This window comes from Ailuropoda melanoleuca, chromosome 14 (genome assembly GCF_002007445.2).
Source record: "Ailuropoda melanoleuca isolate Jingjing chromosome 14, ASM200744v2, whole genome shotgun sequence".
Classification (NCBI taxonomy): domain Eukaryota; kingdom Metazoa; phylum Chordata; class Mammalia; order Carnivora; family Ursidae; genus Ailuropoda; species Ailuropoda melanoleuca.
In genome coordinates this window covers 33,028,764-33,050,825 of record NC_048231.1, presented here as the reverse complement: position 1 = coordinate 33,050,825, position 22,062 = coordinate 33,028,764, and the positions used below count along the sequence as shown (strand labels likewise).

Here is a 22,062-nt window from a genome sequence, read left to right as displayed (position 1 = left end):
ATCAACCGAAAGAGAGCTCAGGGCCAGGAGGTAGGGCGACCGTCAAGGACGTGTCCGTGGGATGGTGGAACAGTTCTGTATTTCCCTCGTGGCCGCGGCTGCTGGTCTGTACTGGACAGAGTGGCGTGGTACCATACCCCACCCCACGGGAGTGCCACTGGAGGAATCCAGACGCAGTCTGTGGCTCTGGTCTCGCACCCACGTCAGGGTCCTGCTTTGGGCAATACGCTCAGGTGAGAGACGATGCCCGAGGGAAACTGGACGAAAGGTGTTGGAGCCCTCCGTACCGCTTTTCCAGCTGCTTTGGAATCTCAAATCATTTCTGAATAAAACTGTCTTTTTTTTTTAAAAGATTTTATTTATTTATTCGACAGAGATAGAGACAGCCAGTGAGAGAGGGAACACAAGCAGGGGGAGTGAGAGAGGAAGAAGCAGGCTCATAGCGGAGGAGCCTGATGTGGGGCTCGATCCCATAACGCCGGGATCACGCCCTGAGCCGAAGGCAGACGCTCAACCTGTGCCACCCAGGCGCCCCCTGAATAAAACTGTCTTGTAAGAGTGGTCAGTGACCATGGTTGGAAGATGGGTGACGTCTCTGGGGATGGATCCTGAAGGAAATTAGTGCCTGGCACGATTATCTATTGTCCGTCACTTGTAAATTGTTAATGTTACTGATATGAATACTGCCATTGGCTGCCCCTGAGTCGGGGGCTTGTGTCTGCCACGTGGGCAAAACCTAACGCTTCCCCACAACAGGGTCGTAGTGAGATGGTCCTCCTTTTACGACTGAGGAGCTTGAGGGCTGGAGAGGATACGGGACTTGTCGCAGCAAGGCCACAGCACTGGGAATGCACGGGGGGCGGCCAGGTTGTGACCTTGGCTTTTGACGGCATGCCCTGCCTGATGGCCTGTTTTGACCCTCTCTGCAGTGTGCGGTGTGGAGAGTTGCTCCTTTATGTGCCTGGGAATCTGGGAGCACAAGCTCCCATTCTGCCTCTGGGTGCAAATTACACCTTTCTAGTCTATTGTTCTAGATTATTCTAACATTATTCTGTTCTCTGGAAATTGAGATGATGGGTGGTTTGGCACCGCTGTCCGGGGACCCAGGGCCTGATGAGTTGGCAGCTCGGAGGCCCACGGGGCTGCCGCGTGCGGACTGCTCCCCGGGGAGGGGCGTGCGTCTCCTGACCTGCTGCATGGCCGCTGTGGCTGCTTTGCTGCAGGTATGGCGTGGCGGTGCAGGACTTCACGGGCAGCTGGAGAAGTGGGATGGCCTTCCTGGCCGTGATCAAGGCCATCGATCCCAGCCTGGTCGACATGAAGCAGGCCCTGGAAGACTCCATGCGGGAAAACCTAGAGAAGGCTTTCAGCATCGCGCATGAGGCCCTTCACATCCCCAGGCTCCTGGAGCCAGAAGGTAGCGCTCATTCTCTCTTTCTCTTTTTTGCTTGTTAATAATTTTTGTGACATAAGATGTAGAAAAATGTGGAAAATACCGAAAACTCTAATGAAGACGTGTTTATATTTCCTATATCCCGGCCCCTTAGTATTCTTCTCTGCATCTCATTACCATTTTTTTTACATAATTGAGATCATTTGGTGCACATATACAGTTGACCCTTGAGCAATGCAGGGGTGAGGGATGCTGACTGCCCCACCGCACTTGGAAATCCACATATAACTTCTGACTCCCCAGAAACTTAACTACCAATAACCTGCTGTTGACCTTACTGATAACATGAACAGTTAATTAACACACTCGGTATGTTATATATATTATACACTGTGTTCTTGCAGTAATCTAGAGAAAAGAAAACGTTACTAAGAAAATCATAAGGAAGAGAAAATACATTTACAGGACCGTACTGTATTTACTGAAAAAAAATCTGCATATGAGCGGACCCGCCCAGTTCAAGCCTGCGTCGCCCCAGGGTCAGCTCTGGTTTTTTATTTTACTTTTCCTTACGATGTATTTTAATTCCAGGACAGTTACCATACAGTGTCCTGTTAGTTTCAGGTGTACAACATAGTGATTCGGCAATTCTGAACTTTGCTCAGTGCTCCTCGTGGTAACTGTGCTCTTCATGCCTGTCGCCTGTCTGTCCTTTGCTTTTTTTTATTTACCATTGTAATCAGGACAGCAGCACTGTGCCTGTTGCTGTATGTCCTTGTTGTGTATGTTTAATGGCTGCACAGTGGCCCGTTTCATGGGTGTACCAGCGTTCACTTAGGTCTCTGGTGGACGCCCAGGTTGTTGAGGAAGCAGTCACGTCTGTATACAACACACAGTGACCATCCCACATGATGTCCTTCAGGACCAGATGCCATCTGTGCAATACCAGAGTGGGAAAGTGCACCCCTTTTTAAGGCGCTTGGGTATCTCTCCGATGGCTTTCCGCGGGGCTTGGGCTGATTCATGACCCCCTCCAGCACTGAGGTGGGCGTCCCAATCAGCAGACTTGCTAAGGGGGCCCACAGTGAGCTGGCTGCTCCCCGTGGGGGATTCAGCCAGGAATAACGACAGCCTTGGGAATGAGGAATTCTGGATTCTGCATCCCAGCTCTGCTCTCCGTCAGCCAGATGTGAGACTGTAGTGAAGTGATTCATCCCCTCTGGGTCTAAATTTCCTCAAATACAAAACAGAGAAAAAACATCAAAGGTCTGTGGGACCCTTCACCATCAAGCAGCCCCTGATCCTATTTAAAAATCACGTGTTCGCCGTCCTCCTAACTCCTGTGTCTCTCTCGACAGACATCATGGTTGACACGCCTGACGAGCAGTCCATCGTGACTTATGTGGCACAGTTTCTGGAACATTTCCCGGAGTTGGAAGCCGTATGTTTGTTTCCCTTACCTTTAATGCAGAAAGTGTGCATTTCCGTCTGCTGGCCATCACACGCAGCTGGGGTTCGGGCCACGTTGTTCCGTGCAACGAGCAGTAATAATCAAAACTGGATCTCAAGCCCTTGAACGTTGCCTTGGCACATTTTACTTTCAGAATCATAGATAAGGTGCTTTTGGCCAGCCAGCCATACCCCTTGCAGAGGTCTTCCTGTACCAAACTTCACGGAGATTGTCAGAGATGCTTGCTTTTCGTATGGATTGGCTACCTGACTCTCTGGTGTCTGATGGAACATTTTAGCAGTTTACGAGATTTTATCAGAGTGTGCAAAATGATAACAGACGGTGACCGTTCAGAAGCACGCCCCCTTATTTTCAGAATCCCTGACTATACTTGGAGCAGAGTCAGACCTTTCAGAAGTTGTCAGGCTCCCCTGAACTTGCACCGACCCCGTGCCCAACCTTGAGACGATAGTAGAGATAGCAACAACGTAACAGCAGATCTCTGTTGAATTCATTGGTAATTTACAAAACACCTGCCACTCACTCAGGGCGACCCAGGAGTAGCCCGGATGGATGAGGTCCCTGACCTCCTACAGCTTTGTTCTAATAGAGAAAACAGTTAATCAGTGAGCCAGCACATTCTAGACATTCAGGTAGTGGTAAGTACTAGACAGAAGCAGAATAAGCATGAAGAGCTAATGCTCACGGGGGGGGGGGGGGGGGGGGGGGGGGGGGGGGGGGGGGCAGGGCTGCGCTTGGAGCCGGAGGCTGGTCAGGTAAGCGCCCCGTGTATCTCCAGGCTGACTGCCCCCAGTCTGATGTGGCTGTGAGTTATTATCCTCATGTTATAGATGAGGATACAGACGGTCAGAGAAGCTTAAAGACCACTCCAGGATCATAGCTACTGAGAGACCCCGGGTCTCTGTGACTCCTCAGTTCTGGCTCTTAGATCCCTTACAACATGTGGCTGAAACTGAGGTCCCATTTTGTGCAGCTCCAGAGAGCCAGAGGGGTCCTCCTGTGTTGTGGCTTTCATTCCGTTCCCTTTCTGTGTGTATGTGTGCGTGTGTTTCCTGCCTGTCCCTACACCACAGATCACTTCTCAGGGTGCTTTAAAAGCAGGAATTCCCTGGGCTGGAATGGCCATGCTGCCACTTAAAGCTGTGTGACCTTGAGCTGCTTACTCAACATCTCTGATATGTTGTCTGTATGAGGTGTCATCTGTGAAGTGGAAATACCACCCACATTTCAGAGTTGTATGAAGAATAAATCGATGTGTGAAGTACCCAGTCTTCTTCCTGCCACGACAGTTGATGCTCAGCAAAGGGTGCTGGTCGTGATTGTTTTGTAATTCAGTCTTCTCTGCCCATCACTACATTCTGAGACACTAGGCACCACGGCCTTTATTAGCCCTGAGCTCTTAAGTTGTAGACAGAGTTTGCAATCAACTGAATCTTACGGTGTCTGTGTGAGTCAAGGTCGTAGCCAGGTTTCGGCAAATCTGATACTTGGACCTCCCCAGCGCTGGGGTCAGAGACTGGGGCTGGGAGGAGAGAGTGAACGAGGTAGGGTACCTGGAGACTGTGGTCCTGATTCACAGAACACAGTGCATCACGGCAGAACTTTCCATGTACCTCCCCAAGGAACACAGATGGGAAGTCCCAGCTAATGTAGACACCCACCCAGCTGTTCCTTAACAGTTCAGCCGAGTTGAGTTCGTTTTACCAAACCTCTGGAAAGCCCTAGGCAGCCATGTGCCGGACGCCGTGCCTGGCTTTATGGCCCAACACATGGTTTATTTGGGTCAACGGATCACGTACACTTGGAGAGAATATGTCTTAAGTGGTGAAAAAATTGACATTTTTAAAATGCTGATTAGATCGAGTTGGTTAATATGCTCTTCTCATATTCTGTACACCGACTGATTTTTTTTTGTACTCTTCCTATCAATTAGTGTGAGGGAAAAATGTTAAAAATCTCCAACTTAATGGTTGTGGACGTGTTTCTCTTCTTAGTCCTGTTAGTTTTTGCTTTCTGACGTTGAAGCTATGCTATAAATGCCCACACATTTAGGATTGTTGTATTTTCCTGATGGCTCCATCGTTGTGTTTTTCTGCAGTTTCAGTCTTTGTCTCGAAGTATACTTTGATAGGAATAGAACCATACCAGCTTTTTTTTTTTTTTTTAAGATTTTATTTATTTATTTGACACAGAGAGAGATAGCCAGTGAGAGAGGGAACACAAGCAGGGGGAGTGGGAGAGGAAGAAGCAGGTTCCCAGCGGAGGAGCCTGATGTGGGGCTCGATCCCAGAACGCTGGGATCATGCCCTGAGCTGAAGGCAGACGCTTAACGACTGCGCCACCCAGGTGCCCCCATACCAGCTTTCTTATTATTAGTGTTTACGTGATATATCTTTTTCCATATTTTCCTTCCAGTGTGCATGTGCTTGTATTTAAAGCAGGTCTCTTGTAAACCGTACACAGTTAGGTCTTGCTTTTTATCCCTTCTGACAAGAATTAGTGCATCATTTTATTAGTGTATTTCTCAACTGTTGATACAGATTTAATCTACCATCCTGATTATTGTTTTTCATTGGTCCTATCTGTTCTGTGCTCCTTTGTCCTTCCTTCCTAACTTTTTTTTGGATTATTTGATTATTTTTCGGTTTCCACTTTATCCCCTCTCTTGGTTTTTTGGCCACATCTCCTTGTTTTATCCTTGCAATAGCTTCTCTAGGGGTTATAATACTCATCTTGAACCTACTTTAGTCTACCTTGAATTGTTATACTGCTTTAAGTAAAATGCATAATGTATGCATTTTTATGTATGTAACAATGTAATTCCATGCACTTCTCTGTTCCTTTGTGCTATGATTGTCATTTACTTTACTTCTATGTGTGTTTTAACCCCCAGTGCTTTGTTATTATTATTACTTTAAATAGTCAATAGACTTTTTAAGAAAAGTGTTTGAATAGTCTTTTATATTGACCATATATTTATCATTTGGGGGTACTTTTCATTCCCTCCTTCAGATCTGGGCTTTCATCTGTGGTCATTTCCCTTCGGCCTGGAGAGCTACGTTGTATTTCTTGTAGTCTTGATTACATTTGGAGTCTTTTATTTGCTAGTTCTTTTTTTTTTTTATTAAAGATTTTATTTATTTATTTGACACAGACAGCCAGCGAGAGAGGGAACACAAGCAGGGGGAGTGGGAGAGGAAGAAGCAGGCTCCCAGCGGAGGAGCCTGATGTGGGGCTCGATCCCAGAACGCTGGGATCATGCCCTGAGCTGAAGGCAGACGCTTAACGACTGCGCCACCCAGGTGCCCCCATACCAGCTTTCTTATTATTAGTGTTTACGTGATATATCTTTTTCCATATTTTCCTTCCAGTGTGCGTGTGCTTGTATTTAAAGCAGGTCTCTTGTAAACCGTACACAGTTAGGTCTTGCTTTTTATCCCTTCTGACAAGAATTAGTGCATCATTTTATTAGTGTATTTCTCAACTGTTGATACAGATTTAATCTACCATCCTGATTATTGTTTTTCATTGGTCCTATCTGTTCTGTGCTCCTTTGTCCTTCCTTCCTAACTTTTTTTTGGATTATTTGATTATTTTTCGGTTTCCACTTTATCCCCTCTCTTGGTTTTTTGGCCACATCTCCTTGTTTTATCCTTGCAATAGCTTCTCTAGGGGTTATAATACTCATCTTGAACCTACTTTAGTCTACCTTGAATTGTTATACTGCTTTAAGTAAAATGCATAATGTATGCATTTTTATGTATGTAACAATGTAATTCCATGCACTTCTCTGTTCCTTTGTGCTATGATTGTCATTTACTTTACTTCTATGTGTGTTTTAACCCCCAGTGCTTTGTTATTATTATTACTTTAAATAGTCAATAGACTTTTTAAGAAAAGTGTTTGAATAGTCTTTTATATTGACCATATATTTATCATTTGGGGGTACTTTTCATTCCCTCCTTCAGATCTGGGCTTTCATCTGTGGTCATTTCCCTTCGGCCTGGAGAGCTACGTTGTATTTCTTGTAGTCTTGATTACATTTAGAGTCTTTTATTTGCTAGTTCTTTTTTTTTTTTAAAGATTTTATTTATTTATTTGACAGAGACAGCCAGCGAGAGAGGGAACACAAGTAGGGGGAGTGGGAGAGGAAGAAGCAGGCTCATAGCGGAGGAGCCTGATGTGGGGCTCGATCCCATAATGCCGGGATCACGCCCTGAGCCGAAGGCAGACGTTTAACCGCTGTGCCACCCAGGCGCCCCTTATTTGCTAGTTCTAACTCTGCATCATATTTGAGTCTACTTCTAATGATTGTTGTTTCTCTTGATTATGGGTCTCATTTTCCTGCTTCCCTGTGTCTTAAAATGTTTTGTTTTATGCCAGACCTGGTATATGAAAGAATAGTAGATTGAGATAGCCAACATTTTTACCCCAGAGAATGTAGCCTTTTCCCAAACAAGGACCTGATTGAGAAGCTGACTATGTTGACCTTCTCACGAGTCAATAATGGCTACGTTGCGGTTTTATTTAATGTCACCCGCCTGGTTTCAAATGATTTTAGGGTGACGTCAGTCCACTCTCTCCACTGGGAGCCTAGCTTTGCAATACCACCAAGTTTGCTCTCTGCTCTTCAGCCCTGCCTTCAGCTGCTTCTTACTTAGCCAAAGTCCCTGTGTGTGAGAATTAGTATATGAAGAGAACTGGTTTTGCATTTGGGGCCCTTCCATATTTAATCTCTCACACTGGCCTATACAGTCAATAAAGATTCTGCTAATCTTTCCTTAGCCTGGGTAGGTTTGCTCTCCTATCCACACTCGTCCTAGGCAATGGCCCGCCAGTCCGAAGTAGCTGACACTCACTTAGGAAGGGCTCGTCCTTCTCTAGAGTTCAGTTCATTGAGATTTCTTTGCACCCATAGCTTTTAATACACATTATTTTTAACATATCTGGTGTCTTCACATTTCAGCAGGAACAACCATCTGCATCTTTTAATTAGAACACTTCGCATTAGTTCTGAAGTGGCTTTTTCCACTTTGGTTTTTGTTTTATGAGAGGGAAATATACATCGTACGTCAACACTCCTCTGATTTTATGTTGCCATATGTTTCTTCGCAGGACGATTTTGTGGATTCTGACAAAGAAGCCCCTATTGAATCCACCTTTGTCCGCATCAAAGAAACTCCTTCTGAACAGGAGAGCACAGTCTTCCTTCTGACTGAAAATGGGGAGCGAGCCTATACCATTAACCATGAAGCCAGCCAACCACCGCCCTCCAAAGTCTTTGTCTGTGACAAGCCCGAGAGCGGGAAGGAATGCTTCCTCAGTGGTGTGTCCAGCAGTGCACTGTCAGACGGCTCCGCCGAGTTCATGCACCAGATCATCGACCAGGCCCTCCAGGGGGTCCCAGGTAAGGCCAGCAACACCAATGACCCATCTCCAGAATCTTCCATTTTGTCATCCAGAAAGGACAGCCGGAGGTCCAACACTTTGCCAGTCAAGAAAACTGTGCACTTTGAGGCTGACACCTACAAGGACGCGTCCTGCAGTAAGGACCCTTTCTACAGTCAAGACCTTCGCTTTGAAGGGAGCCCGAAAGGGACAAAGGACTCATTGCTGAAGCAGGATGGGTACATCCTGGCAGTTGAGACTGCTGAGGAAAAGCTGAAACAGGAGGCCCCAAAGATTTCGGAAGCAGCCTCTGATGAGTCCCCAGGGGACATCTCTTTGGTGGATGGTAAGATCAGTCATTCACAGACTACCCAGAATTCTCCCTCCTGGAATGGGGAGCCAGAGGGTGCAGCCAGCCCAGGGGAGGTGAGTCGTCCCCTTTCACTCCTCGGGGACGACACTGTTATGGCTGATTCCTTGGAGATCAAGGTCAAGCTGCTGACCGTAGAAGCTATGGGAAAGGAAGACTATTTTGAAGGCATTCCTTTAAAAGCCTCTAAATTTAGCAGCGACCTAATAGATTTTGCTTCGACCAGCCAGGCTTTCAAGGGGGTTCCTTCGCCTCATGAGAAAAAACCAGTGGAGGGTGAGGTTTTGGAGGACCAGCCTGAGAAACTGGGGAAGAGGAGAAGTAAGTCTGCGCACCAGAGGAAAGATTCGGATGAGTCCCCAGAGAGGCCCGACAAGCTTGAACCTCACAGGGACCCCAGGCAAGAAGACCAAGGCTATTCTCTGGCCCCAGGGGAGGCACCAGTGGGTAAGAAGCCAGAGGTGTATGAGAAGCCCAAGCGCAAGTCCACGCGCCGCCGTCGGGGCAAGGACGAGGGGGAGGCTGCTGGGCCGCAGGGGCTGGGGCCACAGGGGCCGGAGCGGGAGCTGCCCTCCGAGCCGCCGCCGAGCAGCAGCGTCAGCCTGGAGACCCTGCCCAGTCACCATGAGGAGGGCCTGTACTTCAAGGCCTCCCCGCCGCTGTCCAAGGTCTCAGTCATTCCCCACGACCTGTTCTACTACCCGCACTACGAGGTGCCCCTGGCTACGGTTTTGGAGGCTTACGCGGAGGGCGCAGAGGATTTGAAAAACGAAGACCTGGATCTCGAGGAGCTGGAGAGCTATCTGTGTGACGTGGGGGTCGGGGATGAGGCCGAGGAGGCCGAGGAGGCCGAGGCCTCTCGGAGCAGCTGCAGCTTCTCAGGGCTGGCCGAGGACGTCCCCAAGGCCAGCATCCCCGTGGTGCCGTGTCCTGACAGGGGTGTGGAGGACGCCAGACCAGCCTCAGAGCCCACCGACCCGTCCCCACCAGAGGACCGCCAGCGAGGGGGGGCCGAAGACCGTTCCCCTGTGGAGAGCCAGCAGGTACTCGATCGTGGGTTCGGGAACCCTGGGCCCTGCACAGGGACTCTGCTCTTCTCCTTCCATAAAATAGGGAAACAGAAGCTGCCCTCGCAGGCAGCCCGGGCCAGAATTTAAGGAGGCACTCGGGCAAGGACAGAGCTGGCACCCCTTGGCACTCCTGAAATTTTGTACCTCGGGTGCCTCCGTGGCCTCCCTGTAGCCCTAGCCCTCCCCCCGAGGGGGCCAAGAAGATGGAGTGAGGTCATGTTTGAGGGCCCCGGGTAGTAGCAGCCGTAATCCTCGTCACTGCTACTCGTGGCTACCTCTAGTGCCACTCAGTGAGCCTCAGCCCCGCCTCCTGCAGCAGCCTGAGAACACCCGGTGAGCTCACATTTGACTCTGGCCTGGATTTTTGAAGGTTGCCTGTTGGTACAATTATCTGGCCCCTGTGCTTAGAAGTGGGGGGGACACACTTCCGAGTTCTGGCAGCTGGGCACATGCTCAGCCCCTACTTGGTGTTCCCATTTGCCTGGCCCAGCAGCTTGAGGAGCCACCGGAGTGGGCGGTGAGAGGGTGCGGGGGCCCCTGAGCTGCTGCTCCTCTCCGTCCTCTTCCTTCCCTCCCCTCCAGCCAGGCCGGCCTCCCCCCTGGCTGCCACGCACTTCACACTCTGCTCTGCCCCCCTCACGCTTCACTTGGCAAGCACTGACGCCCCTTGAAAGCGCAGTGCCAATGACACCTCCTCCCAGGAGCCTTCCCAGCTTCTCCCCAGGCAGAACAGTTGCTTCCTCCTCGATAGCCGGCGACATGTGACAGCTCTCCACTTTCCCGCCAGCCTGGCTTGGTGGGTGGTGATTTTGTCTCCCAGCAGAGGAGTGAACCTTTGTGTATGAATCTGGTGACTCTGGAGGGGAGCCTGGAACGGCTTACGGTGCAAGAATCAAAGGTGGCTGCATGGCATGGTGGCTTGGGGGTGTAAGGCGAACACGTAGGGTAAATTAAAACACCAAGATAAAGACGATGTTCTGGTTCACGGCAGGGGAGAGTCAAGGCTGAGGGAGGGCCTGAAAGGTGCTCAGGGGAATGAGAAATCCTTGCACCTGAAGGATGCAAGAGAAAGGGACATTCTCCGTAGCCTTCAAAGACATGTAGGATTTAGATAGGCCAGAAGTGGTGGCTTGGTCTTATGGGTTCGCCAATCCCAGAGAACATGCTGGATGGAGCAGAATTCTCAGACAGTGACAGCCTAGAAACAGGCTTAGCAGGACCAATGCTACGTCCATCTTTGGATGAAGAAGAGAGTGGGATAGTTCTGCAGGTGCCAGGACCCACCTGCCATCTGCCCCTTTTGCCCCCAGAAAGAGGAACCCGGTCCCGGGCCCCCACCCCCTCCCACCTGCTGTCTGCTCACTTGTTGGAAGCCAGCCCAGCCAAGCAGGCCCTCCCAGCAGGGGACCCCAAGATCCAGCGGGGTAGATCTGGCCCTCAGTGAGATCAGGTCTCTGGGGTCCCCCTCTGTTTAAGCGGATGGTGGTTGTGTGAAGAGCCCCACCTTGGCCCACTATACGGGGCATCCTTTACAGGAAACACGGTGGTGTAGTGAGAAAAGACTAGATAATTATTATACCCATTTGATGGACAAGGAGACTAAGGGTTGGAGAAATAAAGTCAGTTGGGTAAGGTAACTAAGCCAGGATTTGAAAGCAGATCTTGGTGACTCTGAAACCCATGCTGTATTTACAGTCTGTGGCCTTTGCACTCTGCCCAGGGAACCCGAGTGCGGGTGGGCTTGTCTTCCACGGCAGGCCGTGCTGGAAGGACTCCCCGGGAGGGGCAGAACTGGAGGGGACGCCCTAGCTTCCTGGACCTCAGGTGGAGTGGGGCGCTGCTGGGGGGGCGTCACGCGCGGGGCCTCACAACATGAAATGCTGATTTGTGTTCGGTTGTCTTGTCCTTAAGTCCCAGGAACTCGGAAACTCGGAAAACTTAGCAAACTCTTTAGAAGAAAAGGTAATGGGAGAATCAATCAGCAGTAAAAAAAAGGAGAAAAGGAAGCATGTGGACCACGTAGAAAGTTCAATATTTATAGCACCCGGCACCGTCCAATCCTCAGATGACCTAGAAGACGACACTGGTGACCGCAAAGTCCTCTCCAGGTATTTTGTTACTATCTTCTTACCCTAGGGCCCGAGCTAGAGAATACTGCCTGAACTCATTCCATTCTTGGTTTCTGATTTGAGGACTGGGGGGACACAGAGGGGTGGGACCGGACAGCAAGGGAAACAGGCTCTTGCAAAATTCATCAGGCCAATTGGTCATTTATCCTCAGCCTTCACACCCAGGCTTCCCCGCCCTGCCCAGACCCGCTCGCATGCAGCAGAGCTAGGAGGACGTGAGGCCTGCCTTCTCCCCACTCTGACTACCTTTGGGTGGAAACTGGCAGTGAGCAGCAGGATGGCGGAAGCAGGGTAGGGGTGGGGGGTGGAATGTTACAGACCCAGAGGCTCTGCGGTCGCCCCAGCCCCCGATAGCCACCGGGTAGAGAGCATGCCGAGCCGTTTACGAGCAGCTCACCGAATTTGAAGGAATGTGCTACGTATACACTGAGGGGACCTGTCATCGCCATCCACGGAAGCTGGACATTAATAATGCGGCTTCACTCTGGAGCTGGGGTGCAAGGGAGCAAGGATGGTTGATTTATCTCAGGGGAGGAGGAAGCGGGGAGGATCACGGGCTCTAACGATGTCCAGGAAGCTTGTAGTGCACGTGGGCTCTGTCACTCCCAAGGGCACCGGGTGAGCCGATTTGTCCAGGGAGGACATTTAGCTGCTGAATGGCAGATCCTGGATTCTCCCCATTGTCACTCATGGCCACAACGGTCACTGTTGGAGCTGCCCTGATGCGTTAGAGCGTTTCCTGTATGTTCCCTCGTTCATTCTCGCAGCAGCGCCCGAGGCAGGGAGGAGGGACTATGCATCACCACGGTGGGCTCTGGGGGCACCTCCCTGCCCAGGGGACGGCAGAGCTGGGGCCTTGGACTCAGACCCGTTAGACTCCATGGCCCTCGTTCTCCCCATGACCCCTCCTTGCCTGTGGTGAGTGAGCCACACTGGCTGCCAAAGGGAAATTGTTGAGATCGGCATTTGGGGAGCGAGTGGGGAGAAGCCAGCGCAGGGAGACCCGGAGGAAGAGCTGGAGGGGCCCTGCTTTCCATCTGCCCTCCGCTCTGCTTCTGTGCCTCCGCTACAGGGGACTAAAGGAGACTAGAAGGGGGCCCAGGTGAGGGGCTGCCGCCCACTTTGCCCATGACTCCCGGAGCCCCTCTCCCTGCAGAGACCTGGTTGTGACCATCCAGCTGACATCCAGGCTCGCGTCTCCTCCCCCCTAGCTCAGGGAGGGGCCTGTGGTCACTTAGGGACAACTAAGCATGTCGGCTGCCAGTGCTCCCTGACCACTCACCCCGGGAAGAGATCAGCCGCTGCAGTGACGCGGGCACGGCCCCGGCCCCCAGGGGCTCGGGCAAGTGGGAGGGAAGGCGTGCGATGTCGTGTGAGCTCAGCACGGAGGGATAGCGGGGTTTGGAGTTGGGAGCGGGAGAGAAGGCATCAGGGTGGAAGAGACAGCCTGAGACACAGCAGGCCCCTCAGGACACGTTGGCCGGATGGGAGGGGGTCGGAGAGAAGCAGGGGGCGTGGGGGGATCGGGCGTCTCGGATGCCAGCTGCATCCAGCCGTGCCCGCAGAACCCGTCCCAGTGAAGATAGCCACAGCGGGTAGATGTTGACAAGGGAATGTCAGTGTGGCGTGTGTGGGAAGGAGGCCCGGTTGACTTGTCCCTGCAAAGGTCCGACTTGATCTGCACACGGGTGTGCGTGGAGCAGGCAGCATCCCCCCTCCCGTGGTGTCCTCGCCGCCCCCGGGCAAAGCTGGAAATACCGCGCAGCATGTTAGCTGCGGTCAGCTGGGCCAACTGTGAAGCATGTGGTACAGAGGTGCGCTCCTTGGAGGAGTGAGTGGGGACCCCTGGAGCCCCTCCCATGCACCACATCACCTCTCCTGCTCCCGGCACTTAGCAGGTGCCATGCCCCCTTTGATGATTGAGAAAGTGAGTTCAGAAAAGTCAGTGCCTGGCCCAAAGCTATTGAAAGGGGACTGAGCCCCGGGCCCCTCCCTGCCAGACATAGCCTGTTTTCCTGGCCGTACCTCGACTCGGTCACCCCTGGGGCTTCCCATTGGTCTAGGCAGAAAGGCCCATTGTTCCAGAGCCTGCAGGACCCCTCACGGCCTGTCTCTGCAGGCTCATCCGTGTCCACTCTTGGTCACCTCTGCCCTCCTCCCTAGCCTGCCAAGCCCCTTGGCCTTCGTTGAGATCCTTCAATGCCCCCCAAGTTCCCTTGCCTTTGATGACCCTCTCTCCCCTGCCTGTTCCCTGTCTTGCTTCCCTGGGTTTCAGCTGCACTACCACTTCCTCCAGGCAGCCCTCTTAGATTTCTCTGGGCTATTTTTAATCCCCCTTTATATGTTCTCACGGTCCTGCTCTTTTTGTTCACAGCATTTCTCAAAACAGTCATTTCTCTGATCATTGTGTCAGGCTGTATTTATCATCTGCTGTCACCGGAGATGGTGAGGTAGCTCTCTGGAGGCCGGGAGGGCCCGCAGCACAGCCCCGGCGTTTAGCACCACGCCCGCCGTGCCGCCGGCCTTTAATAAAAACTCTCCGAGGGGCTGAATCAATGAATGAATTGCTCTCTCAGGCTGTGGTGGGTGGGCTCCGGAGGAGCTGGACCCTCAGCACCTAGCCCCGGGCCTGCACACATTAGGCTCTTGGTAATGCCTGCTGAAAGAATGAAGTCCAGGAGGGAAACCTGGATACGTCTCCTGTGGATGGTTCTAGAACACAAAACCACCTACAAGAAAGTATACTGAAAAAGAGAGGGAGGGAGAAGAACAGGTGCCCTTCCTGATGCAGATGTGCTTTTTACTAGAAAATACTATAAGCAGGTGGGGGTTACCTGCGTCTCCACATACCCCCAGGAATTGGGACAGTGCTGGGTCCCACACACCTGAGGCTTTTTTTCCTTTGTGGTGCATTTTGTTTCGTTTCTGTGCTGTGATACCTGCCGGGAAAACTAGCACCGGCTTTGGACTGAGGTCAAGCACCCAGCGCCTGGCACGTAGTAGATACTCAATACCTATGAGCTGGAAATGTGCCCAAGGCAGGGGAAGAGGTTGGTGGGGTTTCGGGAGGGCAGCAGGCAGGAATACCAAGGCTGAATTCCCTGAGAATACACTCATGGGTCGGATGCCTTTTTCTTGGATCCCCAGATGCCACATGGTAGCTTTGCCTTAAGGAAAAGGAGATGACTATCTCTGACGCCCAACACCTAGGTCTCCTGTTGAGCGGCAAGACGGGGCCCCTGGGACCTGGAGAATACCCTTCTTACCACCAGCGCCGCAGCTCCGTGAGGTAGCTGGGCTAGGAATGAGGACCCATTTTACAGATGAGGAAAACTGATCAGAGACCTAAAATACGTGGCTAACGTGGCGAGTTAATCAGGAGCCCAGGCTCCTGGCTGGGAATCTTTTGCCTCGGCTCTGCACGAACCAGCTCTCGGAGATGATCAGAGATTCATTCCCCCTCAGCCTCAAGGATGTGGTCAGAAAATTAACCTCGTGCATGAAAGGAAAAGAGGTGCCACACCCGAGAGCTAGACAGTCAGACAGCAGCATCGTGCACAGAAAGGAGCACTAGAAAGGGAGTCCAGATAGCTGGTCTCAGTCCAGATCTGATAGTAACATGCAGAGGACCTCCCGCAATTCCCAGATCTTGGGATGTTTGAAGAAGGACCTCCCTTCCTTCCCTGAAACCCTAGGACTTTGAAAAATATGTGGTCTGCTTTCTATTTAAAATTCTTTCTCACTGTTTTTTTTTTTTCCTTGTGGATGAGGCCACAGTGTGTCTCTAATACCCATCCCGCTATTTGTGAGCACATCCCAACCCAATGGGGCAAACTGGATAAAACTTGTCCTTCCGTTGCTGGGTCTGAAACCATAGCTTGCCTAGACCCACATGTGGGGGACTCGGGGTGGGGGTGACCGTACAGCTGAGCCACGAAGAGCTCTCGGTGGCAACCCATTCAAAATGTGTGTTTATTTTTCAGGACTAGTCACAGTGACTCCAGCATTTACATTCGACGACATACTAACAGGTCTTTGGAATCGGTTAGTATGTGAATTTCTTCTTCTCCTGCATGGCCCCTGCTAATCAATTCATTTCCGCCCTTCCTCCTCCTCAGCCCTGAGCTTTGAAATTACTGATGTGCAACCAATATACTTTTGGATAGAAGACAAGCAAATTGAAACCTTGTCGTTAAGCATAGTCCAATTGGATGTCCAATCTGGGCAGTTGGGGATGTAAATAAATAAAGTGATGATCGTAAAGCCCAAAGGCCTGTCTTTGTCGTAAAAAAAAAAAAAGTGCACCCAAGACCCCCAGCCCCACCCTGGCGCACGCACCCAGAAGGACCGCCCTCAAAGATAGCAGCGCAGCACTTGACATTAGCTGCTCCTTAGCACTGGGTGTGTCGGGACCCAAAGCACCATGGTCGGCAGCCCAGTTCGGGGGCAGGGGGGGGGGCGGCGGCACCTCTCTGGTGCGCAAGGCGGGGGTTGGGAGAGAGGGTAGAATACTGCAGAATATTAGTTAGCAATTAGATTTGGGAACTAAATGTTTGCAATGTTGAGAAAAGCACGGCATGCTTGGCTTTGTATGTTTAAAATCATTTCATTTTCTGTTTCAGAGATTTCATCTTTACTAATTGGGTTGCGGGGGTTTTGTTTATAAATTTCACTGTAGGATCATTTTAGCTATGTTCAATTGAGGAATGCAGCAGATCTGGATGACAGAAGAAACCGAACATTAACCAGGTCAGTGGCTTTCCTTCCAAGTTTTGTGGGGTTTACATTTTTTTTTCTTTTTTAATTAAGCAGCCTATCTTGTGGGGGTCCCTCTTCTCCTGCTCTCCTTGGTTGATGGCCCTGGCGACCATCTGCGATCATGCAAGGAGTGACCTGCTCCAGATCCTATGCGTGGAGACTGACTATAAGCAAGAGGGAGAGTGGAAATTGACGGACACCGGTGGGCGGGGCGTGGTTCAGAAAATGCTTCCGTTTAAAGCAGGATCCAGGTCATGAGCCTGCAGCTGCGTTTACGCCTTGGGGGTAGAGCCAGGCAGGAGAGATGCGGGGCTGGGTGTAGTCTCCCCCCCGCCCCAGCAGTGGCCCCTGACCACGTGTCCCTTCTGTGTCGCCCCTGCAGGTACAATCCTCAGAAGCTCACTGAGCTGATTTTACAGTTTTATGGCATCAGAGCAGACATGAAGAGGGAGTGCAAACATGCCAGGATGTCCATGAAAGTATTTCTTGCTGTTCGAGAGCTAGATGGCCTAGTCTGATATTGCTGAATCGTTACACAACTGCCCACGTAGAACACAGGAGCCCTGAGACATCTCACCAGCTGACATTCCTGAGATGCCCCTATCCCTGTTAAAGTTCCCGAATCACTTCATTGTCTTGATTTTGGTGTTTTTTTTTTTTTTTAAATATTTGCCACGGATTTCAGTTGGCTTGGAAGGACTTAGATTATTGGAGTGGAAAAGCCTCTCAGAATATCGCCCATCACCCGTGAGTGTGATCCTTAGAAACCCACCCTTCTGGCTTTTAAGAAAGAGGCAAGACCTGTTTTCCTGCCCTGCCATAGAATGGAAATATTAATTCACGTTGTCCACCAGGCGTGATGGACTCCCTAGGGAAGTAACGCTTTCCACTTTTATGAGATAGAGACTTTGACAGTTTAACCTAGAAGGTTGAGAAATGCAGTCGTGCTTTCCATGTTTTTGAGCATTTATTACGTTTGTAATAAATAGAGTGTAAGGTTTTTTTGTAAAGTTTTGAGAAAGAAAAATTCTATCCGTTGTCATACGTGAATCAGTCTCGAGACCAAAAGGCAGACGTTTAATCCCCTATTGACCTCGCCTCTGTCTGCATCAGGAGACCGTTCTGGGATGAGGCGGTTTTCACTGCTCATAATCCCCACCGCAGGCCCCAGATGACCCCGAGAAGCTTACGCTCTAGGCTTCTGTAAATGCAGCTCTAAGCAGAGGCCCCCAACCCCTTTCCAATCAGGTGATGGCCCCAACCCTTTCCTTGGTGGGAATCGGGAGCTGTGGTTGCTCCCCACTGCACCCTTCTGGGTTTCCACCAAGCCGAAGCAAAACGTCACTTAGACACCACCTTCTGTCACACAAAAGAAGGAAGCTAAGTCTGACCAAAGTCAAATCTAGTCGTTCTCTTCAAGGTTCTGTTCCAAAGCCAAAAACAAAAGCTTGGTGGTGGGGGCGGGGCATGCCTTTGTCGACGGAGGGCTGTTTTTCAATGATCTGGAATCAGGGAACTCTGTTCCTTTAGATGACTTACTACGTCCCTTCTGTTAGTGACAGATGGCAGAGTGCCATCAGTGTCCAGTTCTGCATTAAGGACACTGTGGCATAAAGCAAGGTGTCCTGGACAGAGGGGGCTAGTCATTGTATGGCCTTGAGAAAGCAAGCCACTGCACCCCGTAAGTCTCAGTGTGCCCATCTGCGGAATGGGGCTGACCGCTTTTCCCTCCTACGGTTGGGTGGATGCCCTGAGCAAGTATAAAAGCACAAAGCTCTCCCGGGACCCCGCCCTCCCCTCGGGTGGGCGCATGCCCTTGGGGGCCTCATGACCCACTCGCTGGGGAGCCCTCTGCTCTCCAGTTGGGCAGTGAGGCTACAGGCTGGGGAGGCCGGGGGGTCCATCCGCCCAGGGACCTGCTTGTAACTATCTTGCCTGTGTCTTCCCTCCTGCAGGAAGGCCAACAACTCTGGCGAAGCCACATTGCCCGAGAGCCAGAGCCCCGAGAGCGACGCTCTGACTCAGTTTGCCCAGCAGCCGGATATGATGTATTTTATTCTCTTCCTCTGGCTCCTGGTCTACTGCCTGCTGCTCTTCCCCCAGCTGGACGTCCACAGACTCTGATGCGCGTGTCTGCATAATAAAAACCGCCAGGCCCCTGGCCGGGGGGCGGGAGCTCTTTCTACTTCACTTTATTAGGGTTTGGAGGGGGGCACTTGTGCGGACGGTGGAGGGCCTCAGGGAAACAGCCGCCTCTCCCTGCTTCTCCATGTTTCCTTTCTGTCGTGTAAGTGCTGAGCTTGCCGTTCTCCTCACCTGTGTCCTCGACGCCCAGGTGTGGGGGGCCCTGGATCGTGGGTGGAGCTCGTTCCTGCGTGCCCTGCTTTGTCAGGTCGGAAGCAGCCTTGCTAATATGTAGCCATAATCTGGGTCCTCGCTCGTCCCCCATGCAGGTGTTTAAGGTCCGGATGGACTCGAGCGACCTGCCTCTCGGAGGACGGTCCTCCTGATAGGAACGAGGGGCGATGCCCCATGCAGGACCTCCACTGGGAAGAAACCTGCCCCATGTTCCTCCCAGAGCAGGGTTTGAGTGAAGGTGCTGGGTGTCTCTGCACCTGTCGTGGTCTGGCGGTGGGTCTGAGCAGCACTGAGCTGCCGGCTTCAGGAACGCGCGTCCGGGAATGGCAAACCCCGAGAAGGAAAGCGGAGGCTGTGTCCTGAGCTGCGAGCTGCGGTGCACTCTGTCACCCTAGTGTTTGGAGGGAGCAGGGGAGCGGAGAACGTAAATTCAGTTTTGCGTTGATTGGATTGAGGTTAAAGCTGTGATTTTCAAATGTTTTCCCCATGGAATCCTTTCAAGTGACTTTTTAGCCAGGGGAGAATCTAGATGGTACAGTAAAAGCCTCTGTGATCTCCAGGGCCCCACAGGGCACTGCCCAAAGCTCCTTAAAAGCCCGGAAGGGGCGCGCAGGGGTGGCTGGGCTCACAGTAAGTCCCGGCTGACATTGGACCTGGGACGTCAGATTGGCATCCTTCGTGGTCGGTCATAATGGGATTCTTGAAAAGATTTTCTGGAAGGTACCCCGAGAAGTAGACCAGAGCGGGCTGCTTCTTTGTGACAAGACCTCCCCCCACCCTCCCATCTTCCTTCTGCCCCGCGCCTCCCCCATACCTCTGTTTCCCGCCAAGATGCACGCCCTGGGGCCCTGGTATTGCTTCCTGCTTCCATCGCCCTCCAAGCGGTACCCGTAAAATCACAGATCAGTAGGTCAGGAGGGGCCCTCAGACAGCCTCTTGTCTGCTGAACCCAGAGACACAGAGCAGGCTGACCAAGGTCACACAGCCAACCAGGAACAGACTTGCAGGGGCACCCATGCCGCCTGATGCTTGGTCCAGAGCTGTCCTCTCTTTATGAAACTTGTTTTGGGCCCGTGAGTTTCCTGGAAAAAAAAAGATTAAATGATTAGATAAAAATGTCCTCATTTAAACAAAACCAAAACTTGGGGCCAGCTACAGCCTTTGCTTTGAGCTCTTATTTTCCCCATGAGGAAGATGCATTCGCTTTCACACTCGTCCCCTGTGACCTCTGGAGTGCCCTTGACCGCTGGGACAGCTCGTCGGCTGTTCCTCCTCCAGAGATCACAGCTCTCTGAGCAAGCCACAAGGCTTGCTTATTTCAAGCAGTGGGTTTCAAGTTTACAGAATTCCAGCATGGCCAAAAGAATTTACATAGCACATTTTAATCGATGACAGCCCAAATCCCATTCTGGTTATGGCCTGCCTTCTCTCCTTCTTAGTTCTTAGAACAAATCTGAGCATTCCACGCCGAAAGCTGTCGGGAGCTTGGAGCGGTTCCATCTTGAAGGCCAAGCGTCCCATGGAGAATGGGCTAATTAGTGAGCTCCCTGGCATCATTGAAAGCTCAGAGGTACAGATAGTAAAGATGACTTGGGTGATATTTTATAACCCTGAACACCGCGGGGTCCTTGCCTAAACTAGATGCTGGAAGAGCCAGGGAGCAGCCAACCCAAACACGAATCATCTCATTTTACGGGGCTAGACCTTGTTCAGAAAAATCTCTGCGGGCTGCTTCTGTCACCCATTACAACGTGTAATATTGTTTAAAACCACCCAGTGGCAAGATGCCTAAAAATCGTTGGGTTCCAGTTGGCTGTAAACAGATTTCTTCTTTAAAGGCAAAAAAAATTCCCCTTTGAGTATAGGCTTCTCTGGAAGAGGAAGTTGGATATAAAAGGTGGATAGAGAAGCCTACAGGACAGACCACCCCATGGCTTTGAATTGTTTTTTAAGAATTGATTTTTAATTCCTATCCAAGTAACACATACTCATAGTTTTTGAAGAAACAAATACCATATGGCTTTTAATGAAAACTAGCAGTCCCCTAAGTCTGGTTCCGTAGAAGCAACATTTCAGCCCTTTTAGCTATTGCTTGCTATTTACTTTCGCATTGCTACATAACATGCTTATGCTTATTTTCCCTTTTTAAATTAGAAACACCTGCAACTTGCTATTATGGTAGATGGGCGTCTTGCCCTTCCCCATCCCCCACTTTGTTTCCCTGATGTGTTTACATCACGTTATTTCATGCGTGTCTATTCAGTGTAAGGGCATAAGGACCGTTCACTCCTGAGCCAAGGAGTGAACTGTTGTAACATGCCCTTTCTTGCCAAATTTTCCCCCTGGGTTTGATCATCTTTGTTTGGTTTTTTGAACTGTTTTGGTTTTTTTTATTTTTATTTTTTGGCGTGGCACGTTCTTTAGTAACTTCCTGAGGAAAGGGACATGGGAAGTAAATCTTGTAAATTTCTTGAGATTTTTGCATACCTTAAAATGTCTCGATTCTGCCTGTCCCCAAGTGTAGCTGGGTGTAGGATTGCTGGTGGAGAGTAGCTCCCTCCTACTGCTCCCCCAGCCTAGTTGTTGAGGGCTCCATTGGAATTCCCAAGCCTCTACATGTGACTTGGGTTTCTCCCCGTCTCCCCCGAAACATTCAAGATCCCATTCTTCGTAGTGTTTTGAGCTGTCCTGATGGTGGCGTGTCCTCGATGCTGTGAACGTCATGCTGGGTTTCATGGGAAACTTAGTAAATTTTTTTTTTTAAGATTTTATGTATTTGAGAGAGAGAGCAAGCAAGCACAGAGGGAGAGGGAGAAGGAGACTCAACACTGAGCAGGGAGCCCAACGTGGGGCTTGATCCCAGGACCCCGGGATCATGACCTGAGCCGAAGGCAGGTGCTTAACTGACTGAGCCACCAGGTGCCCCATAAATGTTCTTAAAATGGTTCCCATCCTTTCTGAACCACCCATTATACCAGTGTTGGACCTTTCAGGCTGTACTCCTTTAATAGTTTTTATCCTTTCTGTGGTTAGCCTTTTTGTTCTGGGGATCTGACCTCGGGGAGGGGTCTTCAGCTTCATGTTCTTGTGTGCCTGGTGGATGTTTAATGCTCCATTTCCAGACT

At 50.9% G+C, this 22,062-nt stretch overlaps 1 protein-coding gene across 1 annotated transcript in view; it reads left to right on the top strand.

Annotated features, from left to right (window-relative positions):
• Positions 1–21,411, top strand: part of CLMN (calmin) — a gene marked incomplete at its 5' end in the record, with an annotated part of 31,910 nt that extends 10,499 nt beyond the window's left edge. Inside the window, 8 exons of the mRNA XM_034643066.1 lie at positions 757–935; positions 1,224–1,417; positions 2,752–2,834; positions 7,980–9,665; positions 11,604–11,800; positions 15,805–15,865; positions 16,500–16,570; positions 18,535–21,411. Of these exons, the coding sequence (XP_034498957.1) occupies positions 757–935; positions 1,224–1,417; positions 2,752–2,834; positions 7,980–9,665; positions 11,604–11,800; positions 15,805–15,865; positions 16,500–16,570; positions 18,535–18,703 (2,640 nt within the window). The remainder of the gene's footprint in view (positions 1–756; positions 936–1,223; positions 1,418–2,751; positions 2,835–7,979; positions 9,666–11,603; positions 11,801–15,804; positions 15,866–16,499; positions 16,571–18,534) is intronic.
• Between the last annotated feature and the right edge of the window lie 651 nt (positions 21,412–22,062).